The sequence below is a fragment of the Oryx dammah genome, unplaced genomic scaffold, assembly GCF_014754425.2.
Source record: "Oryx dammah isolate SB20612 unplaced genomic scaffold, SCBI_Odam_1.1 HiC_scaffold_29, whole genome shotgun sequence".
NCBI lineage: Eukaryota > Metazoa > Chordata > Mammalia > Artiodactyla > Bovidae > Oryx > Oryx dammah.
In genome coordinates, this window is record NW_024070213.1 from 35,527,445 (window position 1) to 35,541,898 (window position 14,454).

At 37.9% G+C, this 14,454-nt stretch overlaps 1 protein-coding gene across 1 annotated transcript in view; it reads right to left on the reverse strand.

Annotated features, from left to right (window-relative positions):
* Positions 1-14,454, reverse strand: part of ITPR2 (inositol 1,4,5-trisphosphate receptor type 2) — a 594,002-nt gene that overhangs the window by 343,709 nt on the left and 235,839 nt on the right. Inside the window, exons 23-26 of the mRNA XM_040234592.1 lie at positions 13,027-13,156; positions 10,983-11,040; positions 9,123-9,288; positions 7,683-7,856 (exon numbers count right to left, since the gene is read on the reverse strand). Coding sequence (XP_040090526.1) covers positions 7,683-7,856; positions 9,123-9,288; positions 10,983-11,040; positions 13,027-13,156 — 528 coding nt within the window. The remainder of the gene's footprint in view (positions 1-7,682; positions 7,857-9,122; positions 9,289-10,982; positions 11,041-13,026; positions 13,157-14,454) is intronic.

Consider the following 14,454-nt stretch of genomic DNA (forward strand, 5'->3'; position numbering starts at 1 on the left):
GACTCTCAAGAGTCTTCTCCAACACCACAGTTCAAAAGCATCAATTTCTTGGAGCTCAGCCTTCTTTATTTGCCAACTCTCACATCTGTACATGACTACTGGAAAAAACATAGCTTTGACTATATGGACCTTTGTTAGCAAAGTGATGTCTCTGCTTTGGAATACACTGTCTAGGTTTCTCACAGCTTTTCTTCCATGGAGCAAGCATGTTTTAATTTCATGGCTGCAGCCACTGTCCGTAGGGATTTTGGAGCCCAAGAAAATAAAATCTATCACTGCTTCCACTTTTTCCCCTTCTATTTGCCATGAAGTGATGGGACCAGATGCCATGATCTTAAGGTTTTTTTTAAATGTTGAGCATCAATCCAGTTATTTCGCTCTCTTCCTTTACTCTCATCAAGAGGCTCTTTAGTTCCTCTTCACTGTCTGCCATTAGAGTGGTATCATCTGTATATCTGAGGTTGTTGACATTGCTCGCAGTAATCTTGATTCCAGCTTGCGATTCATCCAACACAGCCATTTCTCATGATGTACTCTGCATGTAAGTTAAATAAGCAGGGTGACAATATACAGCCTTGTGGCACTCCTTTCCCTGTTTTGAACCAGTCCACTGTTTCACATCCAGTTTTGACCCACAAACAGATTTCTCAGGAGACAAGTGAGGTGGTTGGGTACTCTCATCTCTTCAAGAATTTTCTGCAGTTTATTGTGATCCACATAGTCAAAGGCTTGCGCGTACTCAATGAAGCAAAAGTAGATGTTTTCTGGAACTCCCTTTCTTTGTCCATGATCCAGCGAAATATTGGCAATTTGATCTCTGGTTCCTCTGCCTTTTCTAAACTCAGCTTCTATATCTGGAAGTTCTTGATTCATGTACTGCTGAAGCCTAGCTTGAGGGATTTCGAGCATAGTCTTGCCAGCATATGAAATAAGCGCAGTTGTATGGTAATTTGAACATTCTTTAGCATTGGCGCTTCTTTGAGATCGGAATGTAAACTGACCTTTTCCCATCCTGTGGAATAACATTTGTCAAACTCTGTGGGATGCAGCTCCTTAGGAATTATACCATTCATTTTTTTTTAAGTCTGCAAAATATATCAACATAAAAGGCTAGAGCATACATAACGAAACAGCAAACAAGCCCAGGAGCTTAACAAGCCAAAAATAAATTCATTTAAAAAGATGAATAAAATATGTACAGCTCTGGTGAGATTGTACCTGACATCATACATTTGTCAAAACTCATAGAATTGTACAACCCAAAGAGTGAAACCTAAAGGGAAAAAGAAGAGAATGAAAAAGGGGTATGAAGCTACAGATATAATAGAAATTTTGAAAGATAATGAAAGATGAATAAATTTGAAAACTAAAGTATACAGCTAGAATAATATACAAGTTGACCCACAAGAGAAAAGTTTAATGAATTTATAATCTCTACAATATTAATTACTAGTTAAAATTTACCCAAACTAAATCCAAGGCCAATGCAGATTTAGACAAGTTCTACCAAACACTGACAGAAGAGACAATTCCAATCTTACCCAAAGAAAGGGTAAGAGTCTGTAACTCACCTTGTTATGGAATTAGTCTAACCTTGATACCAACAACTGACAGGAGCAGTACAAGAAAGGAAGACTGGAGACCAACCTCACTGATAACACAGATGAAAAATGGTAAACAAAATCCTCAGAAGCTAGATGTAGTATCATATAAAATATCACCAAGACATATTTATTCTAGACTACAAGATTACTATAGAAGTTTATTGATGATTCACATTATTAAAATTAGCAGACAAAAATTAAAGAAAACATCATCTTGATAGATGCACTGCATTTAATTAAAATCATAACCATTCATGGCAAAAAGTATCAAATGAAAAACGAGAGAATTTCCTCAATTGATAAAAGTTATCTACAAAAAAGTATAATAAACATCATGTTCAATAGTTAAATATTAAAATTATTCCCTTTAAAATCAGAAGCAAAACAAAAATGCCATTATCACCACATCTGCTCAACACTGTACCAGAAAACCTTACCAACACACTAAAACAAGTAAAGAAGAAATAACAGATGAAAAGACAGTACTCAATTTTAAAATTAGAGCATCACCATGACTTGATATAAAAAATATTTTTAAACTCAATAGTAGGTACACATGAATTGGTAGGATCTAACTACCTGCCCACACAGAATTGAGCTTAATCTAAACTGGAAGAGGAACTTAAATGTCCAATAAAAATATAAAAACATGCTCAACTTCATAAAAATTCAGCAAAATGAAAATCACACAGAGATAATATACCAAACACATCCAATTATCAAAAATGGAAAAGCAAGAAAACCAGTAGTCTTCATGATGAGGAATTACAGAAATTGTTACATACCCTGTGAATATCATTTGGTGTTTAGAAAGCAACCGACATTATTTGGTAATCATACTAGACGTTTACACCTAAATATATATCCTGGAGGGTCTCAAACATGTGCATCAAGCAGCATTTCAAAGTTTTTAAAGCTCCTTTTGGTAGCAAATTTCCTTTCAAGACACTAGAACTGTAAAGAATGAAAATGTCCATCAAGAGTTTACTACATAAACATCTACATAAAATGTAATAATGTATATTAGAAAAAATAAAATAAGTCACTGCTACACAACAACGAAGACAGAGAACAAAAACATACCTAAGACAGACTAAATAATTATGTAGGTCTTCTGCTCATTTTTCGATTGGGTTGTTTGTTTTTTTGATATTGAGCTTCATGAACTGTTTATATACTTTATATTCCTGTCAGTTGCTTCATTTGCAAATATTTTCTCCCATTCTGATGACTATCTTTATTTTTATTTTGTTTATGGTCTCCTTTGTTGTGCAAAAGCTTTTACGTTTAATTAGGTCCCATTTGTTTATTTTAGTTTTTATTTTCATTACTCGAGGAGGTTGGTCAAAAAAGATCTTGCTGAGATTTATGTCGAGGAAAAAAAACTTCTGCCCAAGTTTTACTCTAAGAGTTTAATACAATGAAATATTACCCAGTCATAAAAATGAATGAATTGGGTCATCTGCTGAGATGTGGATGGGCCCTAGAGAGTGTCATACAAAGTGAAATAAGTCAGAAAGAGAAAAACAAATATTGTATATTAATATATATATATATATGTGGAATCTAAAAAAATGGTATGTTTGTGTGTGTGTGTGTTAGTTGCTCAGTTGTGTCTGACTCTGTGATCCCATGGACTATAGCTCACCAGGCTCCTCTGTCCATGGAATTCTCCAGTCAAGAATACTAGAGTGGGTTGCCATTTTCTTCTCTAGGAGATCTTCCCAACCCAGGGATCGAACTCTGGTCTCCTATACTACAAGTAGTTTCTTTACCATCTGAGCTATCAGAGGAAAAAATGGTGTAGATGATCCTATCTGCAAAGCAGAAATAGCGACACAGATGTAGAGAACTCCAAGGCGGAAAGCAAGAAGATGGGAGGAATTGGGAGGTTGGGATTGACACACATACACTATTGACACTATGTATAAAATAGATAACTAATAAGAACATACTGTCTAGCACAAAGAACTCTACTTAATGCACTGTGGTAACCTGAATAGGAAGGAAGCCCCAAAAGGAAGGAATGTATGTACATGTACAGCTGGTTTATCTTGCTGTACAGTAGAAACTAACACATTATAAAGTAACTGGACTCCAATGAAAAAGACTAAATGAAGTTCTTTTCATTTGTTAAATGTTTTAGAAATACAGATACACATAGTAAAACCACTATGATAAGTAAGGAAATTATTAACATAAACTCATGAAAATGATTTCCTCTGGAATACAGGGATGGACCATGGGGACATCTTAATGGTAATATTATATTTCTCAAGCTATACACTAATTTCAACAGACTGTTCTACCTCAGGAGGTATTGAATTTCCCATCACAGAAGTTTGTTTTGTTTTAAGAAATATCTCACTTAGGTGAGCTATTTAGAGACAGAACAAATACCACACAGGAAATGGACTTGATAACCCTGCAAGTATCTTTTAAGATTTCATAATTCCATATGCATCATAACAAACAGCAAAATATGTTGCACATAAAAACCAACAATAATTATAACAAGCATTGACTGACTACAGTTTTTTGGCAGACACTGCTGGTTGCTAACTTACATCCTTACTTCCTTCTCCCTTGCCAGCAGATTTTTTTAAAATATTTATTTATTTATTTATTTATTTGGTTGCACCGGATGTTAGTTGCAGCATGCAGGATCTTTAGTTGAGGCATTCAGGATTTAGCTGCAGCATGTAAACTCTTAGTTGCAACATGTGGGACCTAGTTTCCCGATCAGGGATTGAACTCAGGCCCCCCACATTGATAGCATGGAGTCTTAGCCATTGAACACCAGGGAAGCCCCACAAGCAGATTCTGATTTTGTTTATCCTTCCTCCACATAACTCAGGGGAGAGTATTCTAGTAGTCTGTGTAGCATCTTTTATTTAGTCTAAACTCACAGCCCCTTGGTTTAGAGGTAAACCTGTGGTCCTGCTTCAGCCAAGGATACACGAGATAGAATCTACTGAGGGGCACCTGGGAAAGGTTTACTTGCTATTGAGCAGGAGACTCAGAAAAGCACAGACATTCTTTCTTGGAGTGTTGTGATGCTAGGAGGAGAATATCCTGATGCAACCATGAGGAAGATCAGTCTCAGTGTAAGGCCGCTGGTCCATAATGACTGCACTGAGACAATAAATAACTAAAGCTGGAGTCTTACTTCTTGACTTGTTGGTAACTAATATGTCACCATATTGTCTATATTTTCCCACTGAAGTCACATCAACTGACACCATATGCACAGAGTTCACTCATTTAATCTTCATGGTAACACTATGAGCTAAGTATCATTATTAAGTTCACTGAATGGACAATGAAAACAAAACTGAAAGAATTCAAATCAGTTGCCCAAAGTCACACATACAGTGAGAGGCAAATTCTAGGGTGTCTGACACCAAAACCTATCCTCTGAATGCCCTATCCATTCAAGGCCCATCCATCTTCCTGAGGGTGTGCGGGGTGAAAAGAAAATCCCAGCAGATCTGAGGGGTCCATACATGTCTAAGGTACAAGTCAGTGCTGGTGGCTGTAGTTATTTATACAGTAGCCGATGCAGATTCTTGGCCTCTGAATCATGGCTATGATTGTTTGACCCTGAACTCTACAGTCCAGAGGCAGCCTCTAAAACTATATTCCTCTAGACATTTCTAAAATCTAATTCCTTGTATTAAATCACTTCCTGCTTTAAGTACCTAAACTTATTAACATGTGCTGAACTGATAAATCCCAACCTCAACAAATAAATAAATATATTTCAACTTTATTGATTTATTTTCATCTGAAGTCCCCAGAAAAATAGTTTTATAGCCCATGTGTAATGCAGTTTTATTTTTAATAAAATGACTATCATCAGATGACTTATTCATCTTCTTTCTCACATCAATACAAACTTTTATTAAATTGCTATGAGGATGTTGTGGATATACACTTAAGAGACAGGTTCTTTCTCCACTTTCCCTCATGACTGGGAACTTAAACTGTAGACTAGCGACTGACATCCCTCATGGAACATCTCACTTCTACTCTTAAGTGATTTTCTGGGAAAACTTTTACAAAAAGCATAATGCATTTTTCCTAAGGTTTAGAGTTGTTCTCTATTAAAATAAAATGATGAAAAGTTCTGAAAAGGGAAGAAACATTACATATATCCTCTAGAATATTTACAAAATATGTATTTGTAAAAGGAAGAGGTATTCTAACTCATGAAAGCATAATACATCTCTTAATAACCTTAAATACTGTATCAGAAAGTACAATTTTACATTAAAGAGCCTGGAGCTTATCATTATAAAGACCTGAGTTAAAATTTCATAAAGCTGCTTGATAGTGAGAAAATCCTTGGGTTTTCTGAATTTCAGTTAATTCAGCTGATTCGGAAATGTGATCTTTATAACTATCTCCAAAGTTTACTGTAACATTTTTAAAAAATATACCTTGCATGACAGTTTCTCCTGTAAGAGTTGGTAATATAGCAAATACTACATAAATGTTGAATTTTCTCTTATATCTTAAAAACGCTATGGAAGAACTCCATTTCAACAGCAACAACAAAAAAGCTGTAGAAATTCTACATGCCACTAACATATCATGTGTGTACTTAGTTGCTAAGTTGTGTCTGACTCTTTGCAACGCCATAGGCTATTGCCCACCGGGCTCCTCTGTCCATGGGGATTCTCCAGGTAACAATACTGGAGTGGGTTGCCATCTCCACCTCCAAGGGATCTTCCCGACCCACAAATTGAACCCATGTGTCCCGCATCTCCTGCACTGGCAGGCAGATTCTTTACCATTGAGCCAACTTATATGAAAGTCACAGAAAAGTTTCTAAAGAACTAAGTCAAAAATATCATGCAGATCAGTGGCAATTAGTCCTGAGACAAGTAGAAAGTAGTTACCCACCACTGAACTTCCCTTTAGAATTTTTCAGCATCTTATTTCCCATTCCCACTAATTACCTCCTACTCAACACCCTACACTACAAAATACTTTAGGTATTCCAACAAACAGAAAAGTCAGGGCAGGTAAACCCCTCTAAACAGTTTACATTCCTGTAGCTTAAAAGGTTCAATGCAGGATACAGGATGCTTGGGGCTGGTGCACTGGGATGACCCAGAGGAATGGTATGGAGAGGAAGGTGGGAGGGGGGTTCAGGATTGGGAACACGTGTACACCCGTGGCGGATTCATGTTGATGTATGGCAAAACCAATACAATATTGTAAAGTTAAAAAATAAATAAATAAAATAGCAACTAAATAGGGACTTCCCTGTGGTCCAGTGGCTAAAATCTGGTACTCTCAAAGCAGGGGACCCAAGTTTGGATCATGGTCGGGGAACTAGATTCCACATGCTGCAACTGAGAGTCCACACGCCACAACTAAAGATTCTGCATGACAAAACTATGATCGGACATCTCACATGTTGAAACTAAGACTCAATACGGCCAAATAAATTTTTAAAAAATAACTAAATAAAACACTGGACAGGTATTTAAGAAACTCAATATATTATCAATTATGGTGTTGGCACTGATCTTCTAAAAAATGCTTTGAAATTTTTAATGGTTTATTATTTAGAAAAATGCAGAAACAGCAATGAAATTAGCCCAATGAAAACTAAAACCAATATAACAAAAGACTTATGAACACCATTTTACCATTTTTCAGATCAAACAAATCTGGGGGATTTTCATGTTGGCAATGTCCTTTCATTTGGGTATTTTTACTTATTTATAAGCATATTCAATAATGAAAAGAATGATTTATAGGTTGGCAATAAAAAAGCCACCATGAACGTTAAAAATGAAAATTCCCCTCTCTTCATAGGTTTAGGCTTACGACCTACCCCTTCTCTCTCCACCTCACTCCATCTTGTTGTCTTGATTCTGGATTATAAGATTGAGAGTGGGAAGGAGAAAGAGTGAAAAAGGAGGCAGATGATATAATAAGAACAATTAACAAGAATTAACCAAAGTACAAGTTTATGTGGATGATCGACTTGGCAAATGGAAATTTTATGCTGGTTTAAAAGATACTGTTCGGATGATTTCAATTTAGAGCTTGAAAACAAACCTCAATTGGCTCTTCACCACCTTTTACTTGATTTTCACCCATTTCTCCATTCTCATAGCTGCTGCTCTTCTCAACCCATAACTCCGATTTCTCTACAGTAAGTCGAAGCTGGTCTAGATCTGCTTTGATCTGCTTGTAGTTATCTACATCCTGATTAGACACCAGCAACTGCACCTGGAAACAGAATTTCAAACCTCGATTTACTTATGGAATTTCATTTATGTCAAAAACCCCAAGTCTTTTAACATATGTGGCCTTTAGCTGAAGTTTAGTATTTCTAGGCTATTTATGGATATTTGACAGGTATATTGATCATGAAAATTTACCTGAAAGTATCTGTAAGTTCCACTTAATATATTCACGTTATAAGAAATTATACATATAAAAAAGTGAGCCCTAATAATGCTTTTCAAAATGTTAAAGAGTAATTTAAAGTAAAAGATACCCCAACTCTAATTTTACTGATAAAGTTAATTTTTCTGAGACTCCCTGTTTGAAACAGGTAGAAACATAAAAATAAGTGGAAGAAAATACCCATGCAGTCTGAAGCTTAATTTGTATATATTATGTGAGTATATGAATGCTGCTGCTGCTGCTGCTAAGTCGCTTCAGTTGTGTCTGACTCTGTGCAACTTCCTATATGGCAGCCCACTAGGCTCCTCTGTCCCTGGGATTCTCCAGGCAAAAATACTGGAGTAGGTTGCCATTTCCTTCTCCAATGCATGAAAGTGAAAAGTGAAAGCAAAGTCGCTCAGTCGTGCCCGACTCTTAGCGACCCCATGGACTGCAGCCTACCAGGCTCCTCCATCCATGGGATTTTCCAGGCAAGAGTACTGGAGTGGGTTGCCATTGCCTTCTCTGGAATATATGAATAGTTTTATCCATTTATATAATTACTTTTAATTATTTCATATTTTAACATATTCCTGTAAAATTTCCTAATGAAGATCAATGCTCTATTAAGGAACTATTAGTGAAATACATGTAAGCCTGGAGATAGTCCTCATTCATGGTCTCAAAATTGGTATCATTCAAAGATGACAAAGAAAAAGATTAGCTCCATCACAATTCTTCTCTTTTGGATTCATATATTTTTCAATCACAAAACATTTATTTCAGTGCAGTACCCAAACTGATCAGTAAAATTTAGGGTCAGAATAACAGCAGGGGCAACAAAATTCCTAATATGGTATTATCCCCCAGTGCCTTCCTAAATCTTAGTGCCTATCATCCACATTAAGGATATTAACTGAAAAATCACCTTCTAAAATAGATCATGTCTTAGCTGCAGACAAGGCCATATCTATCTTTGAAAATAGAAAGTGTCCCCAGGAAAAGCTGCAGTCTCATTAACTCTGCAACCATTAAGTCAGGTTGGATGCTATAAACAACATTTCAGAGCCTCTGCGGGTGGAAGCACTGAAGGCTACTCAATCTCACCTGTTTAAATGCCTGTAAAACTTCCGCTCTCTGGCTGAAGTGCTTGAACAGCAGCTGCAGGGCTCCTGATAGCAGAGGCGGGTAGTCATGCATGATCAGATGAATGAGGACCCGTAAAAACGTCCTGCCTCCTTCGTCATCCAGTTGAACTGGATTTTTCTCCTTTCTGTGAAACCAAAAGATCATTGTAAAAGACTTGTATTTACATGAAATCTAGTCATAAGTGGCTAATATTGTGTATACATTCTCAGACTTACACCATTTCCACCATCACTCCTCCAGGAAAAATTGGAAATTGCAAAGGAAGACATTTTTACTTTCTTTGGCCTCATGTTACTAATAAGGGGGCTTCCCAGGACAGTGCTAGTAGTAAAGACTGCCTGCCAATTCAGGAGACATAAGAGACGTAGGTTTGATTCCTGGGTTGGGAAGATCCCCCAGAGAAGGGCATGGCAACCCACTCCATTATTCTTATCTGGAGAACCTCCAGAAACAGAGGAGCCTGGAGGGCTACAATCCATAGGGTCACAAAGATTCAGACTGAAGCGACTTAGCTTGCAGGCACAACGAATGAGGACAGGGAGCATGAAAGCTTGTGACTGTCCATGAAAGGAGGGGTGACCAAAGTCCCAGTCTGTCCAAGACTGAGAAGGTTCCTAAGATGGGGGACTCTCAGTGATTGCAATAGGAAAGCAGCCAGCAAACTGGGATGATCTGGTAATCTAGGCACAGACAAAAGATAGAATCTGAATCAATCCAGAAGCGTTTATTGAGAAGGCATATCAGCTGGATGCACGTCAAGAGCCAACTTACCAACCCCCACCCTTCCCCGCCAGGCCCAAAACCTCCTCAGGACAGGTGGTGAGGCGTGCGGCACAGCGGCACAGCAAGCGCATGCGCACGCGCACAGGCAGGGCCATAGGCAGAGCAACTCCGCGAGTTTGCTGTATTCGGACTCTGGGCTAGATTACCCGGATGAAAAGTTCGTTTATTTTTCGGTGAAAATCATACACTGCTTTATCCTCTTCTCGGGAATAATGAAATACTTGAATAGGAAAACACAGTAACAATAACAACAGCAGAAACTGGCAAAACAATATAAAAACAAACCTAAACCAAAAGTTCACTAGAGATAAAAGTCCTTTTTGGGCTTCCCTGAGTCTTTCTTCTCTTTCTTGCTAATCAAAGAAAATGCTACAAAAGGGTTAGTACAGAAATCTGTTAGGTATATATGGCAAATCTGCGATAAAAATGGGTGCTACAAACTCAATATTTGTAGCTCAGACATCGTACAGTTTTTACTTTTCTTTTTGACTATTAGTTTCATTTCTGGGGAAACCAAAGAAGCAACCTAAAAACAATGAATAGTAGGGCTCCTGACAGCAAAAGGAGGGTAGCCATGGCAGAGATATTTCATTTTCTTCAATCATATGGATATTTTCAATTGGCAGTTAATAAGCATTAGTTCTCACATATCTAGTTAATGATAACATTGAAAAAAGTTACTTTCTTGCCTCAAATTTCTCAGATTTTGGGAAGCAGTGTTTTGCAGGATCCAGCGATATTTTTGCCAGGGGACTTAAAGGGCATTCGTGTGCTGTCATTATTTGAGGAAAGAAAAGCAAAGAATTCAGGGGAAAGTTCAATACACTGATCTCCTCTCTCCTGTCTTTTTTAACCTGACCTAAAGAAAAGCTATGCTTTCTCTTCTATAGTAAATTCGCAGCTTCATTTCTGGCAGGAATTATGTTGGCAACCATAAGGGATATAAAATTAAATAGATATAGGGAATGACAAACTATTGTAAAATTCTCAGTAAAATCTTATTCATAAAATAATGATACATAAATGCTACTATACCTTCCAGCAAACATAGTTTCTGCCTGAGCTGCAATTTCATCTATATCAGGAACAATAGCTGCAAAGATAAATGGTAAAAAATCCATTCTTTATATTTTTATAATTAGGAGTCCCAATATTTATATTAATGTAGCATACCTAAAAATATTTTTCTCTTAATTTCTTTATGCCACTAAAAGTCAATTAACACTTTAAAAAGTCACAATACAGTTTCCCTTATTCATCAATATTTTAAATTGAAGCTTACATTTTAAAATCATTATACTCAAAGATACATTGAAAAGATCACAAAGAACTATTACAAAGTTTCTTCATCTATATAAGCACATATATACATAACTACATACACACATACCTATATATATACATATAATTTAAATGGATAATGATATGGGAAGATAATATTTTTTAAAGAATCACAATATAACTATAAGGAACCTTGTTATTACATGGTACTTCCAAACAATATGATCTTTTTACCTAAGCTTACTTTTGCAATTCCATACCTTCTTCTTGTGGGACAGAGTGCATTTTTTTTTAATGTGAACCAGTCTTGATTCCTCACCCATTCCCACCACTAACATTTTGAAGATGTCTATGATAGGTACACAATTTATTTCTCATCTCCAAAGCATGAAAAGAAAAAGGAGCAAGATATAAAAAGGGAAAAAATTATTCCCAGAAAGCTACCTCATACAAATACAACCGATTTAAGAGGTCAGATAAATCAAAGAAGACTGGTTTTCTGGGGATGCCCCTAGACTTCCTCTCCCACACTTTTACTGACAGAGCTCCTTTTTCCAGAAGTCTGGCTTCTGAGAGCCAATAATTGTTACGCTAGTGTCAATGCAGACGCCAGCAAGACTTTCTGGTTCTGCCTCCTCATTCCTGGAAATAGCCCCTTGGGGTTCTACACTTCTGGGAAGCGTAAAAACAACACAGCTGCAAATGTGCCAAGGAGACTTCTACCTCAGGAGAGCTGAACTCCATCTGTAGAGCACGCTGCCTTTAGATGGTACCGATGACTCAGAGCAGGACGTTTGGCTTAGCATCCATGTTAACTACTCTGACTTTCCTATCAAACTGACTGATGCACAAAGAATAGGCTCCCTGATGTTATCACAGTGGTTGTAGTTCCCAAGAAGTTTCCTATCTGTATATTCCTCCTACCCCAGCAAAAGAGTTCAGTGAACTGGCTAAATCGTCAATGATAAAGATGCCATCTTCAATATGATATAGTTTCCAGCTTGTCATGGCTGGCCTGATCTAGCCAGAAAAAAAAAAAAAAAGGTGATTTAATATTTCTTAGGTTTCCTAAGGTACTTTCTAGAGTCATAACATTTTTACAATAATTTTTATGCTCTTGTCATTATGCTCCTATACTCACAGAGAGAGTAGCTTCATTCTTACACACTTTAAATGTGAAAAACTGAAAAACAGTACCAGTTTACAACTGTACAAGATAATAAAGAACCAACACTCATACAAACACAGTAAAACTAACATCCGCATCTAGACCTCCATGGGGATGCCATGTCTTTATTCTTGAGTTGGGTAATTCCTACAAAATACCTTTCTTCCTGACAGATGCATTTCACATGCTCTGTGATCCAGCCAAAAAAATAATCCCCTTGGATTTTCACCCAAACAGCATAATTCTTAAAAGATTCAGACCTGGAGTTGGAGAGAACTCAGAGAGAATCCCTTTTCCACTACTTCATAACTTTAAGCAAGTACCTGAATCGCTCTAACCTGGGTCTTCTTTTCAGTAAACTGACGCAATAAAGAGTACTCAAACCTGTGGAGTTGTGAAGATAACAAGAGAAACTGCACTCAAAGGACCGAGCACCAGAGCAGCAAACATCCTCCCTGCCATTCTTGACAAGTTATTTACTTTCTGTCTCAGCTCCTTCATTTCATTGGTGGAGATTATTTGGACATTTTTGTCTCATACAGATGCTTCTTGTCTTAAAGCATCAAAGGGAACTTTCAAGTTCTCATGGACACATCATCCAGAGAGTAAATATTGTCACAAAGGTAATACCTGATGGCAGCAGGGTATCAGGAGAGCCATTGGTGGACGTTTCGGCATTTCCATTGTTCTCCCCAAATTCCTTCTTATATATTGACAGCATATAGGAGATCCTATAATCTAGTCTGACACTCAAGATAAACTATAAGAAACATTAAAAACAACATAAGTTCCTTTCATCAGCATGGTGTTTAAACATTCATTTCATTACAGGACAGCAAGAACAATGTAACTATCAACATGTCACACGAACTACTTCGAAACTTTACTGGAAAACTCCACACTTCCATCACACACATGATAAACAGTCATAACACTAAGCACAGTGAGGCATTTGCAGGAACCAATGTCAGTAAAATCCCTCAACAGTTTTTGAAAAGAAGACAACTTGACTTCCCACGATCACTCTTGGAATATTCCAGGTGGGGCTATCCAGTAGATATGGATGAAGACATGATGATGACATAATTTCCCGAGCCCCGAGCAAAGTTTCCACTGGCTCCACAAGAAAAGTGCTGGAGCTGAGAACCTCATTCACAACAGAAAGGCCAGGATTTTAGCTACAATAGTGTGGATTCTGACTATAACAAAAGGAGTCCTGGATCTAGGCTTCAGAGGGGCAGCTTAAGTAACAGCATCCAGTATACCAGGGATATGCCTCACTGCTGCCTGGCTCTCCCTGGCTCTGTGTTGCTCTCCTTGTTCCCTTTAATGGACGTATTAACAGAGACTAAGTACCGATAAGGTTCCCATCTGTGCTCAGCACTGAGAAGGGTGCAAGTGCCTAGAGCCCAGGGTCCTCAAGAAGAGTGATTGAGTTGGAAAAACTAAATATATTTTGCTATAGCGCTGTTTGTTGTTGTTACTTGTTTTTTGCTTCACTGCACAGCATGTGGAATCTTAGTTCCCCAAGCAGGAATCAAACCCTCACCCCTGCAGGGGAAGCACAGAGTCTCATCTACAGGGCTGTCAGTCCCTGCTACAGCACTGTTAACATACTTAGGAAATGATCCAGGGCTACCCATGTGGTATAAATATAATGGAGATCAAGAAGGAAAAGGTATATGTTGCTACCTGAGTGGAGATGGCAAACAACAGACAGGCAGACTTGCCCAGGGCAACCTGCCATCCCAGGCTGCTGGGAGAGTCCTGGGACAGGCTTTGCTCCCAGTATAATTATTATCTGTGTCCCCTACACTCTCTTAAGAGATGCTCATTGGGACAGCAAACAGTAACGGTCATGCAAGTTTCAGAAAACTTGGGGTTTGGTGGTACCCTCCAAACCCAGTTCTCACTATCTATGCCACAGTCAGTAGTGTCAGACCCCCATCTCCCTCCTCCCACCCTCCCACCCCTTTCCTCTCTCTCCTCTGGTTCTTCTCCATCCCAACAGCACAGGCTGGAATGCCTGCAGTGTCTCTCTTGCCTCCTCACATTTAT